Source organism: Barbatula barbatula, assembly GCF_947034865.1.
Source record: "Barbatula barbatula genome assembly, chromosome: 10".
In the NCBI taxonomy this organism is placed as follows: Eukaryota; Metazoa; Chordata; class Actinopteri; order Cypriniformes; family Nemacheilidae; genus Barbatula; species Barbatula barbatula.
The window spans coordinates 3186744-3208409 of record NC_136773.1 but is presented as its reverse complement, the minus strand read 5'-3'; the positions used below and the strand labels follow the sequence as shown (position 1 = coordinate 3208409).

Below are 21666 nucleotides of genomic sequence, written 5' to 3'. Positions count from 1 at the left end.
AATTAGTTGGAAACAGGAAATGAAATCGTTTAAAAACCCATCTTGCATGATGGGCGGTTTGGCTGTTTCCTGCTTTCATCCCGTGTCATAATAGGTAATGACAAAAGTGGCTTTCTTGCTAGTTACATTGTGACACACCACACATAAGCACATAAACAAAAGCAACAACACACATTTACACACATCTCGAAACTTGCTTTTTTCCAAACCTCAGTTCTCAAGTAAAGCGGCCGATTAAGCCTTAATCGTTTTGTGTCGTTAAACAGGTTTCATTGTTTTTCAAGTATCGAACTATAAAAACATGTTTTGCCGTTAAACAGGTTGTGTTGTGATGCATGTAGATAAAAACATGTTCATAAGAGCGGACTTGCTCAGCAAGATTTTTGCAAACGGTTTTCTCTGTCGGCAGATGTTGACCTGACAGAAAAACAGCCCGGCGTAGGCTAGTATCCGCTGTAGCGTGTCTTTCACGAAAAGGGTTCTATTGGCATCTTTCGCACGATACGGGAAATTTGCGCTTGAAATGTTTACGTTCATGCGTTACCTGCATGTTTTTTGCTTGCTACATTGCCAAAATACACAGTGTCTTGTTCTTTTCCAATGCAGCATTTAACTCTCAGTTTTTAGATTAAGTCGCGAGATGGATTGAATCCCTCGAGGGTTTTTGCCTTTTCCGACTCAAATTCTTCCCAAGATTTCTCAGCGTGTCAATAAGACTGACGGTCACAGTGTGTGTGGCCCGGGACCAGACGGCGCTCACCCAGGTCCAGAACAGAAGCTCATTAAAAAGCCGGAATATGTCAGATGCGTCTCACCCCGACCTTCTTGTTACCGCCTGTATTCAATACGTCACCCTTGCATGCTGCAGTCAGGAGTCTTCACGATGACCTTTTTAACAGGCATATTCTATTGGCACATGTAAATGGCATTGACTTCAGATGGGAAATATGACGCAGGGAGTCTAGTGCCTTCAATTAAATTGTTATCAGTTTTGTCTGGTGTGTATGTGGACTGGAATTTAGATTTTACAAGAAATCTGTGGGATATGAAAGAGGAAGTGTTCTTTTTTGTCATGTCTTGTAGTCATTTGACCATTTATGACATTGGTAGGTTTGAGCTGGCCTGGTGTAATGCTTTGGGTGGTTATGTTTACAAGGCGAATCAAACAAAGAAGTCTTGGGAAACAACATGTAAGCGTATTAGCTGTTAATCCAGCAATTGTAAATGATCCAGGGCTGAAAAAAGTTGTTTTTGTGTGTGTGTGTGTGAATTTAATTTCCAGCTTTAATTCTCTCTTTGCTTATTGCAATGCTTTGGGTACTTCTGAAAACCGACTTTCTGCATGGCGTTTTGCTGTCTGTTGGATGCATTTTTTTTATGTGCTTTGAAAACAAACCCATAAACTGACGTCTCTGTTGCCCCATATGGTGGTTGTCAGTACAGTAGCCTTTACAGGATTTTAAAACCAGATTTCTGATTTAAAATAAGAGGTCACTGAATGAACTTTTTGAAAGCTAGTTTTTGTTTGCCTTTCTTGGAAGCATTATGACTTTCCCTTTGTTATTTAATATATTGGATATAGAGATAAATGATTGTATTTAATACAGAGAGGGGGGAAAGAGAGTATGGTTTTTAGCCAATGTACGCCAACAAGGTCAAGAGCTTCAAAAAAGAGCCATCTGTGCTTGCTTGTGTTGAATTCATGTTTTTAGGTCTTTCAGACCAAAGGAGCAGTCAGGCCTGTTGTTTTCTGGTGTTGGCTTTGATTTTTGCTGTTAATGCAAATAGAGATTAAAGAAGTATTTTCATGAAGATGGACAGTGTGTAGTCATTCAGACATATGTTGGCCAATGAACATCGAGTTTGCTTTTTCACACTCAATTTCAAACTGACCCGGCTAATTCCAAGCTCTCAAACTGCATGCTAATGCTAATTCACGCTGTCCCGGCAAACATGAACAAATATCACATTCAAAACGTTTGTTTGCTTTTGTCGGATCAGTTTAACCAACATGACAGTTTCCCATCATTCTCAATGTTTTCTAAAAATGTTTTTGTTAGTTGGGGCAATGTGGACCTGTTTTATGCATTCCTACCCGTCTGAGCTTTCTTATACTTCTGGTTATTATGAATGCAAATGGTGTGACTTCTTTTTCCATTCCATTCACTGCATGTGACTGTAAACCTCCAGAGCTTGCATTTTTATGTCAGACCCATCCTAATGGATTGGTTTTGGGGTGGGTTGGTATGGGGGGCGGGGCTCCTTCCTGTTTTCCCTTTTGTTTTTCCTACCCTGTGTTCTTTTCCTTGTACAAAAATGAGCACTTGCACAATGCACCTCCTTTCCCACCAGAGCACTGACACACTCTCCCCTTCCATCTGTCTTTTCCTACCCAGAATTCCCTAACTTCCCAACTCCTGAGGGCCGCGAGATCCCACTGGAGCAGCACGGTTCCGGGGTTGTCATCGGAGCCGTGGTCGGCGGCGTGGCTCTGCTGGTCGCAGCCATTGCGCTGCTCGTCTTCTTCCTGAGGCGTCGCCAGCGCACCTTTAAGGGCGACTACAGCACCAAAAAGCATGTTTTTGGCAACGGCTACAGCAAGGCTGGCGGGATGGCCGCTCATCCACCCATGCCAAAGAACTTACAGTACCCCGACGATTCGGACGATGAAAAGAAACCAGCCCAAATCAGCGGCCCTGGCGGTTTCGAGGGCGGCGACCGGGATTTCGACGGCAACTCAGAGGATTTGAAGAGACCCTATTTCACTGTAGACGAAGGTGAAAGTCGCGATTACGATGAACGGACTCTCGCTTTCAAGTACGACCCCGAGCCCGAAATTGCCGACGACATGGTCTCCCAAACCGATGGCTCTGTTATTTCAAAGAAAGAGTGGTATGTGTAGAGCGGCATGCAACAAAATGGAAAAAAGCAACAACCTTTTGCCCTCTCCTGCATCCGACACCACCCGACCACCTCCATCACCCAAACCCTCATCCCTCCATGTGTTTTTCCCTCCCGCACCTCATCCCCAACCCCTGACCCGCGCCCCCATCAGAGCTCATGGAAATAAACAGCTGTAGAAAAATAGCTTGCAGCATCCACACGTCAACGTCATGACATCCACATGCTTTTAAATAAACCTGCAATACTCACGGACTGATGCCAACCGACATCCACCGAGGCTTGGACAGGCAGGTTGCTTGAAAATATTACAGTGTATTATCCTTTTGCCTCATTTTGTTGTTATTATAAATGTATTAAATGTATAAAAAAGAGACTGTAACTGTTTTTGGGAAGGGGTATATTGCTGGTCATATTGTGAAAGTCTTACACTGGATGCACGGTTTTATTTCATGTTTATCATCATGTTGCTTTTGCATAAATTGCCGTTTTTTGTTTGTTTATATAATCTTTTTTATATGGGGTGTTGGTTACCAGAAAAATGTTGAACTAAATATTAAAATCAGAGGTCCAATTAGTTGTGTTTTATGGAAACATCACAATTCTGCCGTCGACAGCAAAATCAATTTGCCAAAAAAACATTTCAGTACAATTGAAAAATAGCATGTGGGTTCTGACTTCTCTTCAAAACCAGTATTTATTTAAAGACCCATCTCCGAGGGCTCGGCATCTCAAAACAGTAGTCACATGTGCTCCGCAGTCAACAGCGTAGCTGGCAAAAACGGGGCATGGACAGATAATACGGCCACCACCCTTCTCCAATCCGGTACACATATGAGAACAAGCGTGGGGTTAATGTCTTTGAGAAAATCCCTGCACCTATTCAGTCTCAGCATTCCGACGGGCTCACAGCACGTGTAGTCTTTCCGAAGCGAAGTCCATTTCCTCTGAAACCTACAAGACATAAAAGTCTAAACCTGTATAATGTGTTGTTATTTAGAGTTAGTGATGTGGAGTGGTCCATTATGAGTCAAGGTCTTGTAAAAATGAACAGGTTCAATGATAATGTCAAGTTCCACAGGAGCACCATTCAGGGCCTTTCAGATAAATGAAGGCAGCGTTAAGGACACGGGTCACGGGTACGTGCAAAGTCTGGAGGTAAACATCTCAACAAATGCCTCCCAATAGCACAGGCCCCACATACATGCATGAAACCACCTGGTTATGTACTGCTGGATATTCAAAACCGCAGGATCTGCTGCTAGTTTGCAGCCAGGAATGGTTTGCAAAAACTTTACCTGATCCGCCGTAAGGAGCAAGCTACATATGAATATTTTCGATACATGAAACGGTATCAGAATTATCGGGGGAAGAAGTACTGTGCATAAACACATGTAAAACTTTCAAAAATCATGTCACACGGACATCAGTCGCCGTATCCCGGATGGCCACAAAACGTACGAACATTCGAGCTTCATTTTAATGCACGTGTGTCTGTTTCTCTTTTCTGTTGGTTTGCTTTCGCAAGAGCCTTGATGTTTCACATGAGAAGATCTGCCGGAGAGTTTTGTGACAGGGTGGACAGTATTCACCAAAACGATTTCATTTCCAGAGACACTAACCGCATCCCTCCAGATTCCAAAAAAAGCTTTAGTGGAATTTATCATGGCTCGTCTATGAAATATTTAATTCCCCTGCCTGCCTTAAACAGGAGTCTGGATAAGAGTAGAGATTAGGATGCTCAATGGCTGTAATCACACAGACATCCCAGAATGGATACGAGGAACTCTAGATGAAAGCCGCATAGGTGCAGAAGCTGTGGACTTTCACATTTTCTGCACTGAATTGGAGGCAAGATGGATTTTAACGTGTCGAAATGTGAGAAATAAATAGTCAAATTAGTCCTTAAAAATAGTCAAGGTGTGGGGCATGTGTATGTGTCTTCAAATTCTGCAGAATTCACGTGGGCCTGTTTATGTGGGTCTCGGTTCACTTTACACATCTCAATGTTTCGACCTTTGGTTTCACCTAAAACAGACCACATGATGAAAAACATCATGCCTGTGTTGGTTAGTTTTCTGATTGTATTTTTAGCTCTATTAAAGTCAATGTGCAGCGTAATTCAAATCGCAGTGCCTATGATGTGAGATGTAAGGTTTTACTTTTTTAAACGTCTGTACATACTGTTATATTTTTTACGTTTTATTGTGTCCTGTCTGCCGTCACTGTAAATCATGTTAAGACAGTAGCACGACCATATCATCAACATATCATGAACATACGTGTCAGCGCCTGGACAAGTATTAAGGATGCTGTGTTTTATAAATAGACAGGTTTTCTTTGCTTCTTATAAGATGATGAAATATAAAAGCAGCCCAGCAGCAGTACATCAACAATTTTTTAACCAGCTGCAAAGAGCTTCACCGTCAGTCAGTTATGGTTAAAGAGACTGACATCTGTTTAGCTAAAGCACAAGGTTATATTAAGTTCTGTTCAATTTTATTATATCTGTGTGTCATTCACATGTTTGTCCAGGGGTTTGATCGAGAGTCCTTTTAATTTTGTTATGCTAAGCACAAATTACTTAACCACCAAATGGCTAAATGACTCTTCATTTTCATGACCCATCGCTGTTTTTACAGTAGCCTGTCTGTTGGCACAGTTGATGTTAAGGCTTCCCCGCACAAGCGCATGGGCGTAGAATTTCTATTTTGTAACTGTCGTTTTAAAGATGCTTTGTATTCTTTTTGATATTTTCTTCAGGTTGATATTGGTTTTCCATTCCACTGTCTCGTGTAATTCTAACTGCCCACTTCAAAGCCTGACATTCCACTGTAAATAATGTATGTAACTGTAGCTGGGTTTACTGTACTGTATGTAGAGGGAACAGAAACAGCGAGGAGTCGTCGAATGCAGACTTTGACCGCAAAGACGAACTCGAAAACAAATTAGACAGCTCAGTTTGCTGGAGATGTATAGCTTATTGCCATAAATCTACTTTGACATTGACTTTGGTAGATAGGTTTTGATATGTCAATGGCTTCTGTATAGAGCCGCGGGACCGATGCGTTACAATGACTTTGTACATAACTTGCGAGAAAACAAAGGACAAAAAAGCATAAAACAAACAAAAAGAAAGATCTTGTCTTAATGCAGCCATGTGAATGTATGTCAGCTGAGATCGGTAATGATATGAAAAAATATATATATTGTTCACATGTGTTGACCCAGTGAAGTAAACTGTATTTGCTTTAAAACATTAAATGATTTCAATGTTCAAATACACTTGGTCCCAGATCACTCAATGGATGATGTTGTGTATTTTATTATCTTTAGCGTCACAATGGGATGATGAGCCCTCATTGAATGTTTATATACATTAGCGCTTAGTCATTCGTGTTACAACATTTTAGAATAACCGTAAACACATCAAATCTATGAAAAACGCAAATGTAACTTTGATTTATTTAAGGCATCTTCAAAGAAGTCACGTTTTGAAAAACGTCCTCTCAACTTCTTGAGTGTTTCACCCTGAGAGGCGTTGTAAAGAGTACGAGTTTATTTCTCATATAATAAAGAAGTTGGCACAATTATATTTTCTCTACAAAAGTAAAAAAGTAAGCACACGTATTTTGAAAAAAAGATTGAGACGTGACCCTGAACTGTTTTTACGCACACGATTCAGAACATTCATAGGTTCTGAAACAACCTCTTTTGCATATTTACGTATTTACAGATGTCTAAACCGCTCACAACATATTTAATTTACGGAATTTATGGGTTGGTTGTTTTGAAAATAAATGGGATTAATTCAATATCTTAATGCATTTAACAAAAACTGATCATTTACCCTATGAATTATTGCTGTCAAATGCGAAGACTAATGATCCCAGATAGCACAATCCATCTGGCTTACGTCTATTTAACGTCTGGATTTACATCTGCAATACACAGTTTGCTCATCTGCAATACGTCTCGGAGACGTCTGAACGTCTGTAATATAAAGATCTAGAGATCTGGAAACATCTGCTACGTAAAAACATCTGCTAAACTTCTTAGAAAGAGCTGCTGTTCATCCATTCTAAATAAACATCTTACAGATATCTTCTAGATGTCTATACGACGTCTGACAGCAGACGTCTCCGAGACGTATCGCAGATGAGCAAACTATGTATCGTAGATGTCCTGCAGATGTAAATGCAGACGTAATATAGACGCGAGACAGATGTATGTGTGCCATCAGGGATGCTTCACCACACCGATGACATTCTGTTGCAACAGTTTGTAGAGGTTTTTTCTGTTCATACATGAAAGCGAGATCCATAAAGCAAATGGTTTACTTGTGTGGAAGGTCTGCACAAAGCTCTAACTGTTAACAACATTTTTCGGGAAATAACTGGAACAGCAAGCCAGACCCCTCACCAGACATCAGTGCCTGACCTCAGCGATGCTCCAGTGTTCTGCTCTTGCGTCTCTTGAACATTTGATTTCAAGAGCATGACAAACAGCACGCTTCCACACTTCTGGGAAAGCTCTTCTTGATGTTGGCACGTGGATGCGGGAATTTGCTTTCATTCACACACGAGAGCATCAGTGGGGTCATTAGGCAACAGGTGTTTGGTTTTCAGTCAGCATTCCAAATCATCCTGAAAGCCAAGAGTTCAATCACTTTTAAGTAATGCAACAGTAATATATCTATATGCATTTAGGAAAAGTTCAACATGTATTTTTTATGTGATAACCTTAAATTCAAGCACAGTATTATGTGTCTTATCATGCTGTCAGTCTTTTGCATTGCTGTTGGAGGACTTTGCCACTTCCGAGGTTTGATTTTGTGGAAATTCAACAGACACTGGACTGAAATGGCCACAGTACATTTAGAAATGCTATATTGATAATATATCCATCCCAACATACAGTATACACATACAGAAAGAGGGCCAAGAAAAGTATCCACATCAGGTTATTTTCATTTCTTTCTATTCCAACACTAAAACTCCATCTAGATAGATGTTGCTCAGATTATAAATATTATTATTACAGAGTTTTGATTAACGTCAAAAAATTGATGTTAATTTACCGTGTTAAATTTCTCACCAAGAATATGAATGAGATCACCATACGTAATCGTGTTCCTGCATTAGGAACAGGAAATCACTTTAAAATGACTGCCGTAAACATTACTCTTACATTCGCTACGGCTTTTAAGGGGCTTTGTCTGTGTACAAAGGAACTGTAACTACAAGCTCCAAAATCCAATAGCAGTAACAGCTGGATGTGGCCTCCCTACGGAGAAAACCGATAGCTCTCTGGAGCAATGCAAATTATCCACTTTTGCACTTAGAAATCACTGTGTTTTAATAAAAAAAAATATTAAAGCACTATATTTTACCCTGTTCGATGTGAATGCGAAATACAGTGCGCTTGGTCCATTTTCACAGCGAGCGCTATTAATTTTCCATCATCCGCTGCTTTTACGGTAAATTCAGCCCTTCATCAGTCGAGCCACTTCTCAGATGGGAACAAGAGAGCGCAGAGCTGCTGGCCAGGAGAGCAGCTGTCCCTGTCCGTCTCCTCAAAGCTCTCTTTGTAGCCCCATGGGCTTTTGAAAACATTCGCTCTTGATAAGCCTAAATGATTTGGAATCGGTTTCATTTCTTCCAGAGCTGACTGCCCCGCTGTGTCACTCAACAGCAGAGGGAATAAGAATGCGGATGCAGGGAGAGTCTCCCATGAATAGCATAGTAACATTGTGAATTTGATATAAAATATTGCACTTAGCAATATGCTGGTCAGCATTTCATGTTTTTCGTAACAGGCTGTTTTTACAGTGTAGCCTTATCAATAAAGAGGACACAATATTTCATTATTCATTCACTCTAATGTCAATTCAAACCTGTATGACTTTCTTTCTTCTGCAAAACACAAAAGAAGATATTTAGAATAATGTTGGTAACCAAACCTGCCTGAAACGCCCCGTGTAACCACACCCCCACAAATCTACGTCAGTTTGTGGTATGATTTGACTAAGACCGCACAAATGTTTACGCAAGTAAGGTGGGCGTACCTGTCTGTACAATTGCTTTGGAACCTGATGTTCCAAATATGCTAAGAGGCGTTACATTTCCATCACATGCTTGCAGTATTCAACCAATCACTACTCACTGGTGAACTGGCCAATCATAGCACACCACTCTTTTCCGAGCGATGAGCTTTGTAAAAAATCTGACGTTTCGGAGAGGCAAAAAAGATATCCAAACATTAACGGTATGCGGAATATACAGCGTTTTTTAACCTTAAATTGTATGATGCCGCTAAAACAAATATTATTGTTTGTTTTAGATGTAATGCAACGTGTATATATGAATATTGTGAATACATTGTCTGAAGTCTACTCTCTATTTTGAACGTTTTCAAGATTATTTTTAACTTTATTATGATTGACATGCGGATTGTTCCCATTGTTTGGCGGGCCGTTTTATGACAAGCCCAGAAATCGTAGTCCGGCTTCCAACATATTGGTGTAACATCTGTTTTAGTGCATATTGAACATTTGCATGTTAATTGAGGGTGAACCAATAGCTCTTGACTAATGAATCAATACAAAACCATCATTAACATCTGTAGTCACAAGTCTAAATGGCACTTTCTGTGAATAGAGCACAATTTTACAGTTTTTTTAACAGCATTACAGACACGTGTTGGATATAACACAAAAACTACCTTCATGAAAAGTTTGATATTATCAGCATGGCAGAAAAGACATCATCATGAAATGCATCATGTGTTCTCATACAACACACACACACACACACATGCATAGAGTTATATTTTGAGTGCAGATAAAAAGAACAATATTTGTTCAACAGCCCTCGCCAGTTCTCTTATTTTCTTCAGCCCATAAACACAGAAATCTGAATATGCATGATACATTTCATGTTCAGTTTGCATGATATTTTCCTCTCTTAACCATACTTACAGTGGCAAGAGTAGATGTTATGAAATGTGTGGTTATTGTTCTGACATTTAGTTTCGCATATTCATGCCTTCGCTCCGGCAACACCCTTAAAGAAAGCACAGAAATCTGTCTGTCTGCATTATTTTACTGTCACACGGGAAAATGTACTTTCTTTCTTTATCCGTGTTTGTTGTCTCTTAAATAACACAAATTTACTTGCGAAGCAGATGTGCATGTTTATCAAGGGATGTCAAGCAAAGCTTGAGGATTTTTTGCAGTTATGAAATCACAATAAAAAAACTGATGTTGCTTTGCTTAACATGACATCAATATTACGTTAATATTACTTTATTTACTATTAACAATTTAAAAATATATATATATACCGGCAAACAATACAAAGATAATAAATATATTTTTATGTTTACAATTGAAATATTCCCAGTGCGCACGACTACAAAGCGGACCCAATGAAAAGAGAATTTAGAGTCATTTGTTGAATAATTGTATATCACATCATCATTGTTTTGACCCGGTCTCTTCCCATAGAGATCAACCATTTTTAGATACAGATACTGTACAGTACATGTAAAAATAATGTCTTTTCACAACATGTTAAACAAGATTATGTTTTTCTTCAGAGCTTCAGTATTCGAGCAACATACAAACGTTGCAAGCAAAACATTCTCATCTTTCTTACAGTTTAAACTAATACTGTATATTATATAAATCAAATTTATCTTGTTTATTATTCGCTGAAATGTGAATATACTGATCTTTGAAGAAAAATAGTCAAAATTTGTAAACTGATGAATAGGATGATGTTTAAAGTAATGTGAAAAATCATAGTGTTCAAAATAAAAGAACTGTGAGTGCTCTGCACAAACACAACATTCTGTAAAGAGGAATTTGTTGTCTGCAGACATTTCAAATGAAATATAAACCACAGACGCACGTTTTCAGAATAACCAATATAGCATAAGTGACACTTTTCTTAGTCTAGTCTTTCCTTGGTATAGATTCGCAGAACTTACAGTGTAGACATACTAATGATGACTGTTACCCTGAAATGTACATCTTGTTACAATCATGTTTATACATCTAAAACATTAGTTCTTTTTGTTATTTAAGTGGCATCTAGGGGTGAGATTCCGACAGACAGACTTTAAATTCCTATATGCGGTGTAATTAAAAAAAAAAACAGGCCTGACCAGGGGATTCCAGTTCCCCTCTGGCAAAAGCTGCAGCCCCTGCATAAGCTCGACAGTGCTTGCACAACAAGGCAAAATTAAACAACAATTAGATTTAAGATTATCATTAATAATAATGTAAGAAGACCTGTTGTGTATATAGATAGAAATAGCTCATTCTAAGGTAATAAAAACATAACTCTTCATTATGTAAGGTCTTAACCACCTCTGAAGATTGTTAATGTATATTTTATTGCAACGGTCCATTTGAATGCTGGACATGACATTCCCCTCAGAACTAACAACACCCTGTAACCCGGATGCTACAACTCATTTTGAGAGGGGCAGTTTAATATTACACAAACATTTATTTTAATAACATAGATGACATTATATTTCCAAATTTAACTACTAATTTGCCTGTTCGTGACGTTTTAACGTTGTTTCTTACTTATTACTGGAAGGTTTGCATTCGGTAAACAGGAGCCAATCATAAATTTCATTCAGAGCGTGTCAAATCTGCGTATCATGTGCTTTGTTGTGCTTGAAATATGCTTTAAATGTTTTCGAGATGTATCTTTCAAAGGCCTTTAATTGGGAATGTGTTTACTCAGTGTAGCATCATTACCATTCTTTGTTCTGGGTCTGAGCACCACCTCTTAGTTGTGTGTTTATTTGCTTCTCACTTACAATTCTGCAAATGAGTCGCTGAGCAAACAAATGGATCAAGCTTCTGCGATTAATTGGTTGGCGTCTTTGAAATGAAAGTGATTCATCCGAATAATCACTGCTTGTGTAACGTCACATTAAGAGCTGGACTCTACTATCCTGCTGTTAGCAGCCGACCAACAAAAAGAGAGAAACTCCAAGAACAGGGCGACCGAGAAACCGCTGTTTCACCTATAGCATCCTGGGTAGGCTGGGGATTGAAATGAAAGTGTGTTGGTTTTGAAACAGAGAGAGAGAGAGAGAGAGAGAGAGAGAGAGAGAGAGAGAGAGAACAAATGAAGAAAACATTCATTTGTTTTTGAGGTGCATTCATCTGTCTTTCTAAAACTCTTTCTAAAAGTTTTTTATTTGTCGATATGACTGCGTTTGACTCTTGAGACTGAAGCATTTGTATTTCTCACTTAGCATGCCCAGAAAAACAAAAACTTCACAATGACTCCAACAAAGATAAATGCATTCAATAAAACATTTTGGGGATTTATTTCAGGCAATTGCCTGCTAGTATATATTATACAATTAACAGAGCTGTGTACATACAGTAGCTTTAATACACAGCTGTTTAGGGTTAACATGTACAGTAAGTACAGCATTTCTAACAATAATTTTCACCCACTTTTGTTTGCGAGCTAGTTTTGCACACAGATCCATCTGACCTTGCTCAAAATTTTGGTTCAACCCATGTTGTTACGTACATCCGATTCAATTTTACAGATCCGTTAGACAACTTTTAAATGTGCTTTTGAGGAATAGTTCATCCGAAATGAAAAATCTTTCATCATGTATTGTACTTACCCTCATGTCATTCCAAACCTGTTTGACTTTGTTACTTCAGCAGAACACAAAAGCAGATCTTTTGAGGAATGTCGGTAACCAAACGACATTGACACCACATTTTCTGGAAACAAAACCGTTGAAACATTTCTCAAAATATCTTTTTGGGGGTTTCACAGAAGAAAGAATGATATACAAGTTTTGAATGACAGGAGGGTTAATAAATGAGAAAACGATTAATATTTTTGGGTAGACTATGCCTCTTATGTGCTGCACCCATCATTTGTGCCATTAATACAAAAGATTAGCTTTAGAAAACACTCTTCCCGTGTGCTGCTAACCTTTCAAACCACAGCCGGTGACCACCAGGTAGTTCACCTGACACAACAGGTGATTTGGAGTCAAATTTGTGTATCTCACAAATAAATATTGCATGTACTTTTACCTGGCAACTCTGTGAAATCAAATGGGTGCATATGGTGCGTCGACGGCTCACGCGAATGAGACTTCGTTGAGGTGCTTTAAACAAAGCTAAAGAAGTCCAATTTTCTAAACCTTGTTACTAAACACGGAGCATAATACGTAGAAATACTGAGCGATGTGAACTAATGTTTTGCCCTTTTTCTGAGACCCATCTGAACTTCAAGTACAGCTCATTCGAGCAATTTGTTTCAGAACACAGCGTGTACTGAAGACTCGAAGAGGATTTATTTTGGCTCTACTAAATGGCACGGTCAAGTCAGCTTTATTTATATAGCGCTTTTTACAATTTTCATTGTTACAAAGCAGCTGTACAAGAAAACATGAGTTAAATAACCCTGTGGTACTCTTTAGTCAGATGGTCCTTGAATGTCTGTGTATTACAACCCCTCGAAAAATATGTATTTTATAATAAATGTTTAAATAGATTATGCTACAATGAGCAGCCTTTCAAAAAGTAAGTCTATGGAGTGCAAGGTTTCATCTTCGCAGCTGACCGGCAGATGTCATTTGTGTTATTTGTGGACTTCTGTTTGTCATGCAACTTCATTTCGGTAATTTACTACGTAGTAAATGTGAGCAATATCCTAAGACAACAGCTCACTGTAGGCGAAAATAATCATGTTTGCGCTCCTTTTATTTGTGGCTGCTATATTACCGTTCCAGTCAAAGGAAGGAAGGAAGCCCCGTTATGGGTTTTTATGGCCAGGAGATGTAAACTGTACCAAAAAATGACTCAGGCGCAACAGATATGTTGGACCTGCTACAGATCTGACACATCTGTAATGATGGAGGAAAAACAAGGTGTTTTCTCCTGCATTGCACCTATGATGTAAACATGAAGAAACGGTGACAATATTGCACACATTTCTCTCACCTTCACCTGTTGTTTTCTGTCCTGCTCGCACAGATCAAACAGATTTGGGGAGGCATTGTGGTGCGTGTAAGATGTGAAGTTACTGCTGACAGAGTCTAACCTCTCCTCCTCACCTGCCGAGTCAACAAGCTCACTCATAGTGATTCAGTTACGAGCCTGGATTTGCCAAGCTGCCCTTGTGTGCTGATTCCTACAAAATGCAAACAAACTTCAGGCCTGCCAGACTCTGGTCTCTTTGTTTACAGGGAACTGAGGGACAGTCACAATAACCTGCAGTGATAAGTGTAGCAGAACGGCTTCATATTAATTACTTTAAGGTTTTGTTCCTGACGAGTAATACTGTAAAAATACAGTGGTATGTTCAAAACATCATATCAACTCCAGAATCAGCCTGTTGTGGGTGGGACTAGCTGTTTGTCCAACCAATAGAGCACAGAAGGAGTGTTTTATTTGATCGCCCAAAATAAATTATCTGTCACTGCCCTAGCAACCACCTTAAAACATGCCACATGCTTAAAACCGTCAAAGCTACTTTAGTATGAATTGTATTGTATGAATATGGGGAGGGAGTGCACCCTAGCAACCACCCAGATCACCCTAGCAACCACCCAAAACAATATAGCAACCTCATGCTTAAGATTCCAACCAAAAGAACTAACAGCATTTTTGTTTATGAAAGGGATAATCCACCATTTCGTGCGTTAAAGGATTATTATTAAAGAGCCATTGATAGAGAGGTTTATGTAAACTCCGTTGACTCCAATGGAACAACTTTTTCACAGCAATGGTGGTTTATGAAGCCTTTCAATAGTTCCTGGAAGTTGCTAGGAACGCATGGAGCTGCGGCTAAACAGAACAATTGAGGTAACGTCACGGCTGTCACAAAGTCAAGGAGAGAGAACCCAAGTGCAGGCAGCGGTATGAAAAAACTCAAGATACTTTATTAACAAAAACATAAAAACCCACGAGGGGCAAACGAAAACAGAACAAGGAACTTCAAAACAAAGACTTTTCACGGGGGGCAAAAAGAAATTCAGGAACCAGGACATGAGGTAAGCACATCTACTCACACGTTATGAACCAAAACGAAACAGCACAGGACAGCAAACACAAGGGCATTTAATAGAGGAACTATCAGGGATAATGACACTAGGCAGATGTGGGGATTGAAACACTTGACGGGAAGCTAAATGAGGGGCCAAGAGATGAGACAGGAGAATGCATGGCATTCATAAACAAACAATGACAATGTGCTTCCACACAAAACACATGGGGCTGTCACGACCCTGCCACAAGGCTGGAAAATCAAGACAAGAAGAAGCAGGATCATGACAGGTTAAGTTAACACATTTAAAGATGCCAGTCATTTAATGAATAAAACGATGAAAGAAGCGTTTAAAGAAAAAAACTACCTCCTTGAACTATCTGAAGGCTCCATGAATCACGTGACACGCAAACATTTTTAACTTCTTTAAATAATAGTTTATAAAGCACCAGTGGGTCGGACTATCTGTTTGTCCAGCCAATGGGAGAAAGGAATAATACCAGACAGGCCAGAAAGCTATAACATTTTTATTAAAATAAATAATAAACTTACATTTTTTATCAAAAATAAATGTTTCACCCTTTCTGGTTCAGTTATTTGAATACAAGCAGTCTTAAAGAAGTATTATTTTGTGTTGTGCAGAAAAAAGAAAGTCACGCAGGTTTGAAATGACATGAGGGCGAGTAAATACAAAATAATTGACAAAGAGAAGTAAGATGCATCTTTAAAATGCAAATGATTTACGATCACAAATACAACTTTAGATTTTACAAAACAATAAAACGACAATAAAATGTATAAAAATCTGAGTGTATACATAAAAAGAATAAGAAATTAGAAATAGAAGTTCAGCTGATGTAAACCAGCACAGTGCTCAGGTTGTAAATGCACAGCTAAACGAGTGTTTTCTTTCAGAAAATATGACTTTATATTTGAGGTTATTGTGCTTCTCAAGTAAATGTTTCTTGATTTAAGAATTGTTAGATGTTTGGAATGGAAAACAAGACGACTAAGTGCTAAAGGGTATATTATGGTTGTGCGTAGGACCTACGGCGTAGGCCAAACGCCAATTTTTATTTTTACGTGTGTCCGTGTCGACAGGCAATGAGCTGTGATAGCGGCGAGTAAACTGTCACTTTTGTTGCAGCTTAAGATAATTCATTCCAAAAACACCCTTAGGTAACACCGTATCTACACTGGACGCGACACAACACGAGACGACGCGACAAAAGACAATAGAACCCATTATAATTATTATAATAACTTAACTAGATTGGGTGTGACGCAACACCACAAACCCATTTAAAACGAACCAGTTGTCGTGGCGAGGTGTAGACACAGTGTACAGTAAGAAATTACTGAAAACACCAGGAACTGCATTAGCAACCTCATAGGAACATGCCAAAACATTCATAACCTTAGCAACTGCATAGCAACAGTAAATCACTGAGTTTGCAAGCACCTCTCACATTTTCTTCATCCAATGTTCATGCAATTTTACAGAATGTTACGTTAATCTCAAAGACCATGATGATGCTACATGAATTGATTTGTTTCAGGGTTATCTGTGGCTATTGCACACGTCACGGTGACATGCGTGCTTTAAATCAGTTTCGACAGCTTTTCGAACATCTGTATCGACCTATATTCACGCTTTCAACACTAACAGATATTCTTCTGGAAGTCTTCTGTGCTTAAGTCAAAGAACATGTTTCCTCTTCGTGGATGATGATTGTATTAAGTTGACATGGTCCGTGCAGGGTCCCTCCAGGATTGTAATTTTCCAGGCTACGCAGCACAAGTAAAAGCAACAAGGGAGAGAAACCACTAAATGGAGTCTTACGGGGTGGAGGGAGTAACAAAACAGATACAAGCTTAAACCGTTGTAAACCCCTAAACCATTTGTTTTGGGGTAATTTATGAGGGTTTTGACCTGTTTTGTGTCTTAACTGTGACAACAAAGGGAATATGATCTATTTGTGTTTAGCCGCTTTAAAGGCTCATCCGAGCTTGCTAAAAGCCTTCTATTGACATGCATGTCTGAGCATAAGCGTTAGTGTCCGACACTGAATGGAGATCTGGAGTCCAGACTCTGTCTCTTTAATCTGTAAGTGACACAGGACCATCTAGCTCTTGTCAGAAGAATGATTAGCTCGGCTTTTAACTGAACTTATAGGTGAGTTAAACAATAGAAACAGGAGTCAAAGGTCGCTGACGCAGATCTTGTTACGTATTTGCTTCCAACTTTGCTGTCTTTCTTTCTTTCTCTATTACTTCTGTTTTGACTAGCTTTGATTATCTCTTCATCTTTACTCACTCTTTCCTGTTTCCCTTAGTTCAGGCCAAGAAAACAATATTCCTGTAGTTTCTGTCTGGCTTCGTAAGTTGAAGGTTACGAAAAGCCACTGAAATGCATTTTTCCCTGTCGCAAAAAGATTTTGGCACCGTCTGTTCTGTGTTTTACTGTGATAAACACAAGCCATAGGAGGCAGTGGCAGAGAAGGGGCTTGTGCCAGAAAACAGGCGTGTGTGCTACATGGCATGTAAAACAATACAAACAATCCTTACCAGCCACTAGACCTGTATGTTCCCCTCCGACTTCGCTCTGCATGTCGTAACACACTTTTGCCGTGATGTAAGACCTAATGCTGTGCCTGCCTGCTATCAGACTTTATACATCTGTGTTTTGCTTAGGTTGCATTGTTACTGCCCTTGCAAAAAGGTACTATGCAATGGTATCGGGATAAGAAGATAATATCTGTGTACTGTAATGTACTACCGTATTCATATACTGTGGGAATAACATGGCACTTAAAGGCACAGACAATTTTGCAGCTAGCAAACCAAGGTAAAATACGTAGCTCGATGATGCTGTGACGGAGCGTGGAATGATGGGATTCATCTCCACTGCCGATAAAAATCAATCCGATGGCACTCACAAATTCTGCACATGGATGATGTAATGAAATAATGCTTAATGACCATTCATGTAAATAATTAGAGTAGCTTGATAGATAAAACAACAAAACGGCATGCTAGATGCTACTACTACTACATCATATTTTCTATCGCAAGACTGCTTGAATAACAAAACAGTCATTGTTGGAAACATTTAGAATTTAAAATGCAACATATATAACACAGTGCTAGTAGTTGTTTGGATATTTGAATGAAAATTTTTTTACATGTTGTGCCTTTAAAAAATTACATGGTGTCTAAAAGAATACTGTTGTATTACCACTATGGTAGTGTCCAAACATATTTGTATTGTCATATTAAAATACCTAAAAATGTATAGATTTAGTTTAAACTGTTCAGAGGAAAGATTTGCGTTGGCAAACAACAATGTACAAAGGTTTTTATTTATCGGCCATTTTGTAATAAATTATAAGATGCTATTAAAATGAGTCCCTTGTAAAATAACAGATTTTTTAAAGTGTGTATCTTCAGTTTTTTTATCTTTCATGTGTAGGAAAAATACAGTAATAAACTGCAAATTTACAAGTTGAATGTAAAGTCACGTGAAAAACATGTCATTTTCAACTGGATCTCACAGGAATTCGTAACTATTTTACAAGGTGGCTTATCAGTATAAATTTCTACGTTGTTAATCGTACAACAATGTACGATTACTAGAAAAAAAGTAATACTGAAGCCCCTCCCTTAACTTTGCCCCTAAACCTTACGTCACTGGTGCGAAAGCTAATCTTACTAAAATGTATGAATGAGATCGTACAAATTCACACAATTTAGCCAAAATTAGCCACATCGTAAAATAGTTATGTTATTTTATGTTTTTCTGGCACCCTAGCTGGTGGAATGTTACCATTTCGTACGGGATTTTTTTTTAAAGTGCATGTACTACTGTCCAGTCTGTAAAAAAACTGACATTGAATCAGACGATTAACTGATTCCCCAACAGAAATATTAACAGAAGTACCAAAGATCCTATCTTCAGAAAAACCGTACAAAGAACATGCGAATGATGTAAAAAATATTGTTATCGGCTCTTTTGATGATGTGCCCTTTCAAAGCACTAAATGCAATCAAAAGTGCAGAAGATTTAAAGATTCCAGGTACCACCGTTCAGGGGATTCAACAATCTTTGATCCAATTGTGCTGATTTGCACCATTAGGCTGTAATATATTATCTCAGGTCTATGGTGGCTCTTGTCTATCTGAAAGGAAGACTAAATCAGCCTCTCTTTCTCTCCTGCTCTCCATTTTGACAACTGACAAAACTCATCTCCTACGGGGAATTGAAATAGAGGGTCCTGTTCTGTTCTGGCAGTTCTTTCAGGAGTCCCATCAATCAGACCGGCTATTGTGCCGTACAAAAAGACCTTTTCTGTATTGAATTCAGCACGGCCTCCTTAAAATTGATAAAATACAGATACTGAAGCCTTTGATATACAGAGAGGTCAACATAATCTCTATACTCTGATGGAAAGTCAGCAAACACCACAGGCAGCAGAATGGAAGACCGGCCTGACCATTTTCTCGACATATGTAGATTTCAATGATAGTAAATATTTCACTTATATATGTGTATTTCATTGATCTGTGTGCAGGTAATGAATATACTGCGTACTTTATATTTTGTATGGTAGGTCTTTCGCAATCGTGCTTCTTTGGATGCTTTGAGAAATAAGAGCAAATTTATTTTCAGGCCAAGAAGTGACAAGAAGTTGAGATTACAAGCACTCTGACATCTGTAATCACATTAACAACACATCTCCACCGTGGTTAATGACATCAACAAAAAATCCACGTTCTTAATGTGCAATAGTTACAGAGCCAATGAAAATTTTGGCAAGATGTACCCAGAGCGATATTTCATTTTATCGTGACTCATATCAGCCTATTAAACAGGCAATTTCTTATCGCAGTGTTCTTGGATAATCAAAGAAAGATGCTTAAAGGAAGATTTCGATATACCCAATTTAAGTTACCCAATACCCCGATGACTGGGACAAATCTAAGAATGGAGCACAGAGTAATGGCCCGTTCACAGAAAGTCTTCCGTCAGCTTGCATGTGTTAATGGAGGTTGCGCAGAGTTTTGTTAGTACAAGCTGGAAAATCAGATAACATCCTGACAGCAATGAGACTTAATGGAATAAAACATCATAGAATGTCTTATAGTTATGATGGAATTGTACTGGTAATGTGTTGGGTTTCTTTTGGTTGGATGTCGTGCTATTATTAAAGTTGAAAAACACTACATATAAACACTACATTAAGTCATTTTGTACACTGGTTTTAATGGTAAACAGTTTGTAATAGCATTTGTAACCGAGGCAGTTAGAATTTGTATTGTTATTTCAGCAGGAAACACATTTTTAGACTTTCGACTGAGGAAGAGACTCCAGTCATTTCATACAACGTTCATATTGTCCAAATAGATCTCAATTATACGTGATGTCTTAAAGGTCCAGTGTATGAAATTTAGTAGCATCTAGCAGTGAGTTAGCGAATAGCAACCAATGGTTCACTCCACCCCTCCCTTTTGAAGCACTACGGTGACTGACACTGGACTAAAATGTCGTCGTTTTTTCACTTCTTTCTCGAAGGAGACTCTAAGGTAATAAACCTCATACTAAGGTATTAAAAACATAACGCTTCAGTACGGAAGGTCTTTATACACCTCTGAAGACATAGATATGTATATCATATTGCATTTCTGTCAATAGATCCTTTAATCTCTGTTTAGATGCAACAAGATACCAAAGTCAGACATTTCAGAATGAACTAATTTCTCATCGTATTCTTTTCAAGACCACATTATCTGAGCTATGTTATACAGTACACGTTTATTTTAAAGCTGCGTATTCTGTTACTCATTTGTGGAAATTTTTTCCTTAAATAAAGTAACAAAGCTGATACTTATATAAAACAAAACACCATAAAGTCTCCTTGAGCTATGAAGCATTAAACAATAAAATGCTCTTCTGCGAGTTTGTGCGTTGGAGAGGTGGTCTGCATTTAATTAAGTTACTTTCCCCCGTAATGTTTATCACAATTTTTTCCTCATTTCCAGCTTTAAAAAACATAATTTTAAAGGAACTGCTTCTAATTAGAGCTGGCCGATCAGTCTACCATTAAGACCTGGAGTACATTTATTTGGTTATTTTGAGAGAGAACAGAACAGTCAGTGCGGCCCAGTATTAGAGCATGTTGGCTCCCGCAAATGCAGTTTTGGTGACGCGCCACCAGCCTCAGAACAGGAGATAGAGGCTCTTGGCTACACGACGCTGTTGATCGATGAGATGCCTGGGGTTTCAGGAACACATGACGGTTTTCGCACCCTGTTTGGTGAAGCTCGAAAAGAAATCGGAGAACAGGCACTTTGTAGGTTTTAATTCGTTGGCACTGCCAGCCGCTGACTGCAGCAACGACTGATGGACGGTAAACAATGGCTCGGATTTCTTAGTTCTTATGAAACTATTTACATATTTCCAAACGTCCCATCTTCTATCTCAAGAAGGCAAATGAAAATAAACCAGGAGAGTCTAATTACTTTTCGTTCTGAAAATGAGAAAAGCAATGAGATGTTGTCAGCATGGGCTGTCCTAGCAACTGATCCATGTTAAGACGGTTGTTTGTTTTTGCAGGTTGTGAGCGTGCGCTATGATTAATTGTATTTAGAATGAGGTTTTCGTGATTAAAATGCGCTCGGGGACCTAGCGCACAATATTGTGTTTTGGTCCAAAAAC

General features: G+C 38.8%; 1 protein-coding gene across 10 annotated transcripts in view; it reads left to right on the top strand.

The window, feature by feature from the left end:
• nectin1b (nectin cell adhesion molecule 1b) overlaps nt 1-21666 on the top strand; it is a 182594-nt gene that overhangs the window by 80922 nt on the left and 80006 nt on the right. Inside the window, exon 6 of one of the 10 annotated variants that reach the window (XM_079466439.1) lies at nt 2397-6205. The exons of the other annotated variants lie outside the window; for them this stretch is intronic. Coding sequence (XP_079322565.1) covers nt 2397-2902 — 506 coding nt within the window. The 3' untranslated portion in view covers nt 2903-6205. Of the gene's footprint in view, nt 1-2396; nt 6206-21666 lie in introns of those variants that run through there. 10 annotated transcript variants of the gene reach the window in all.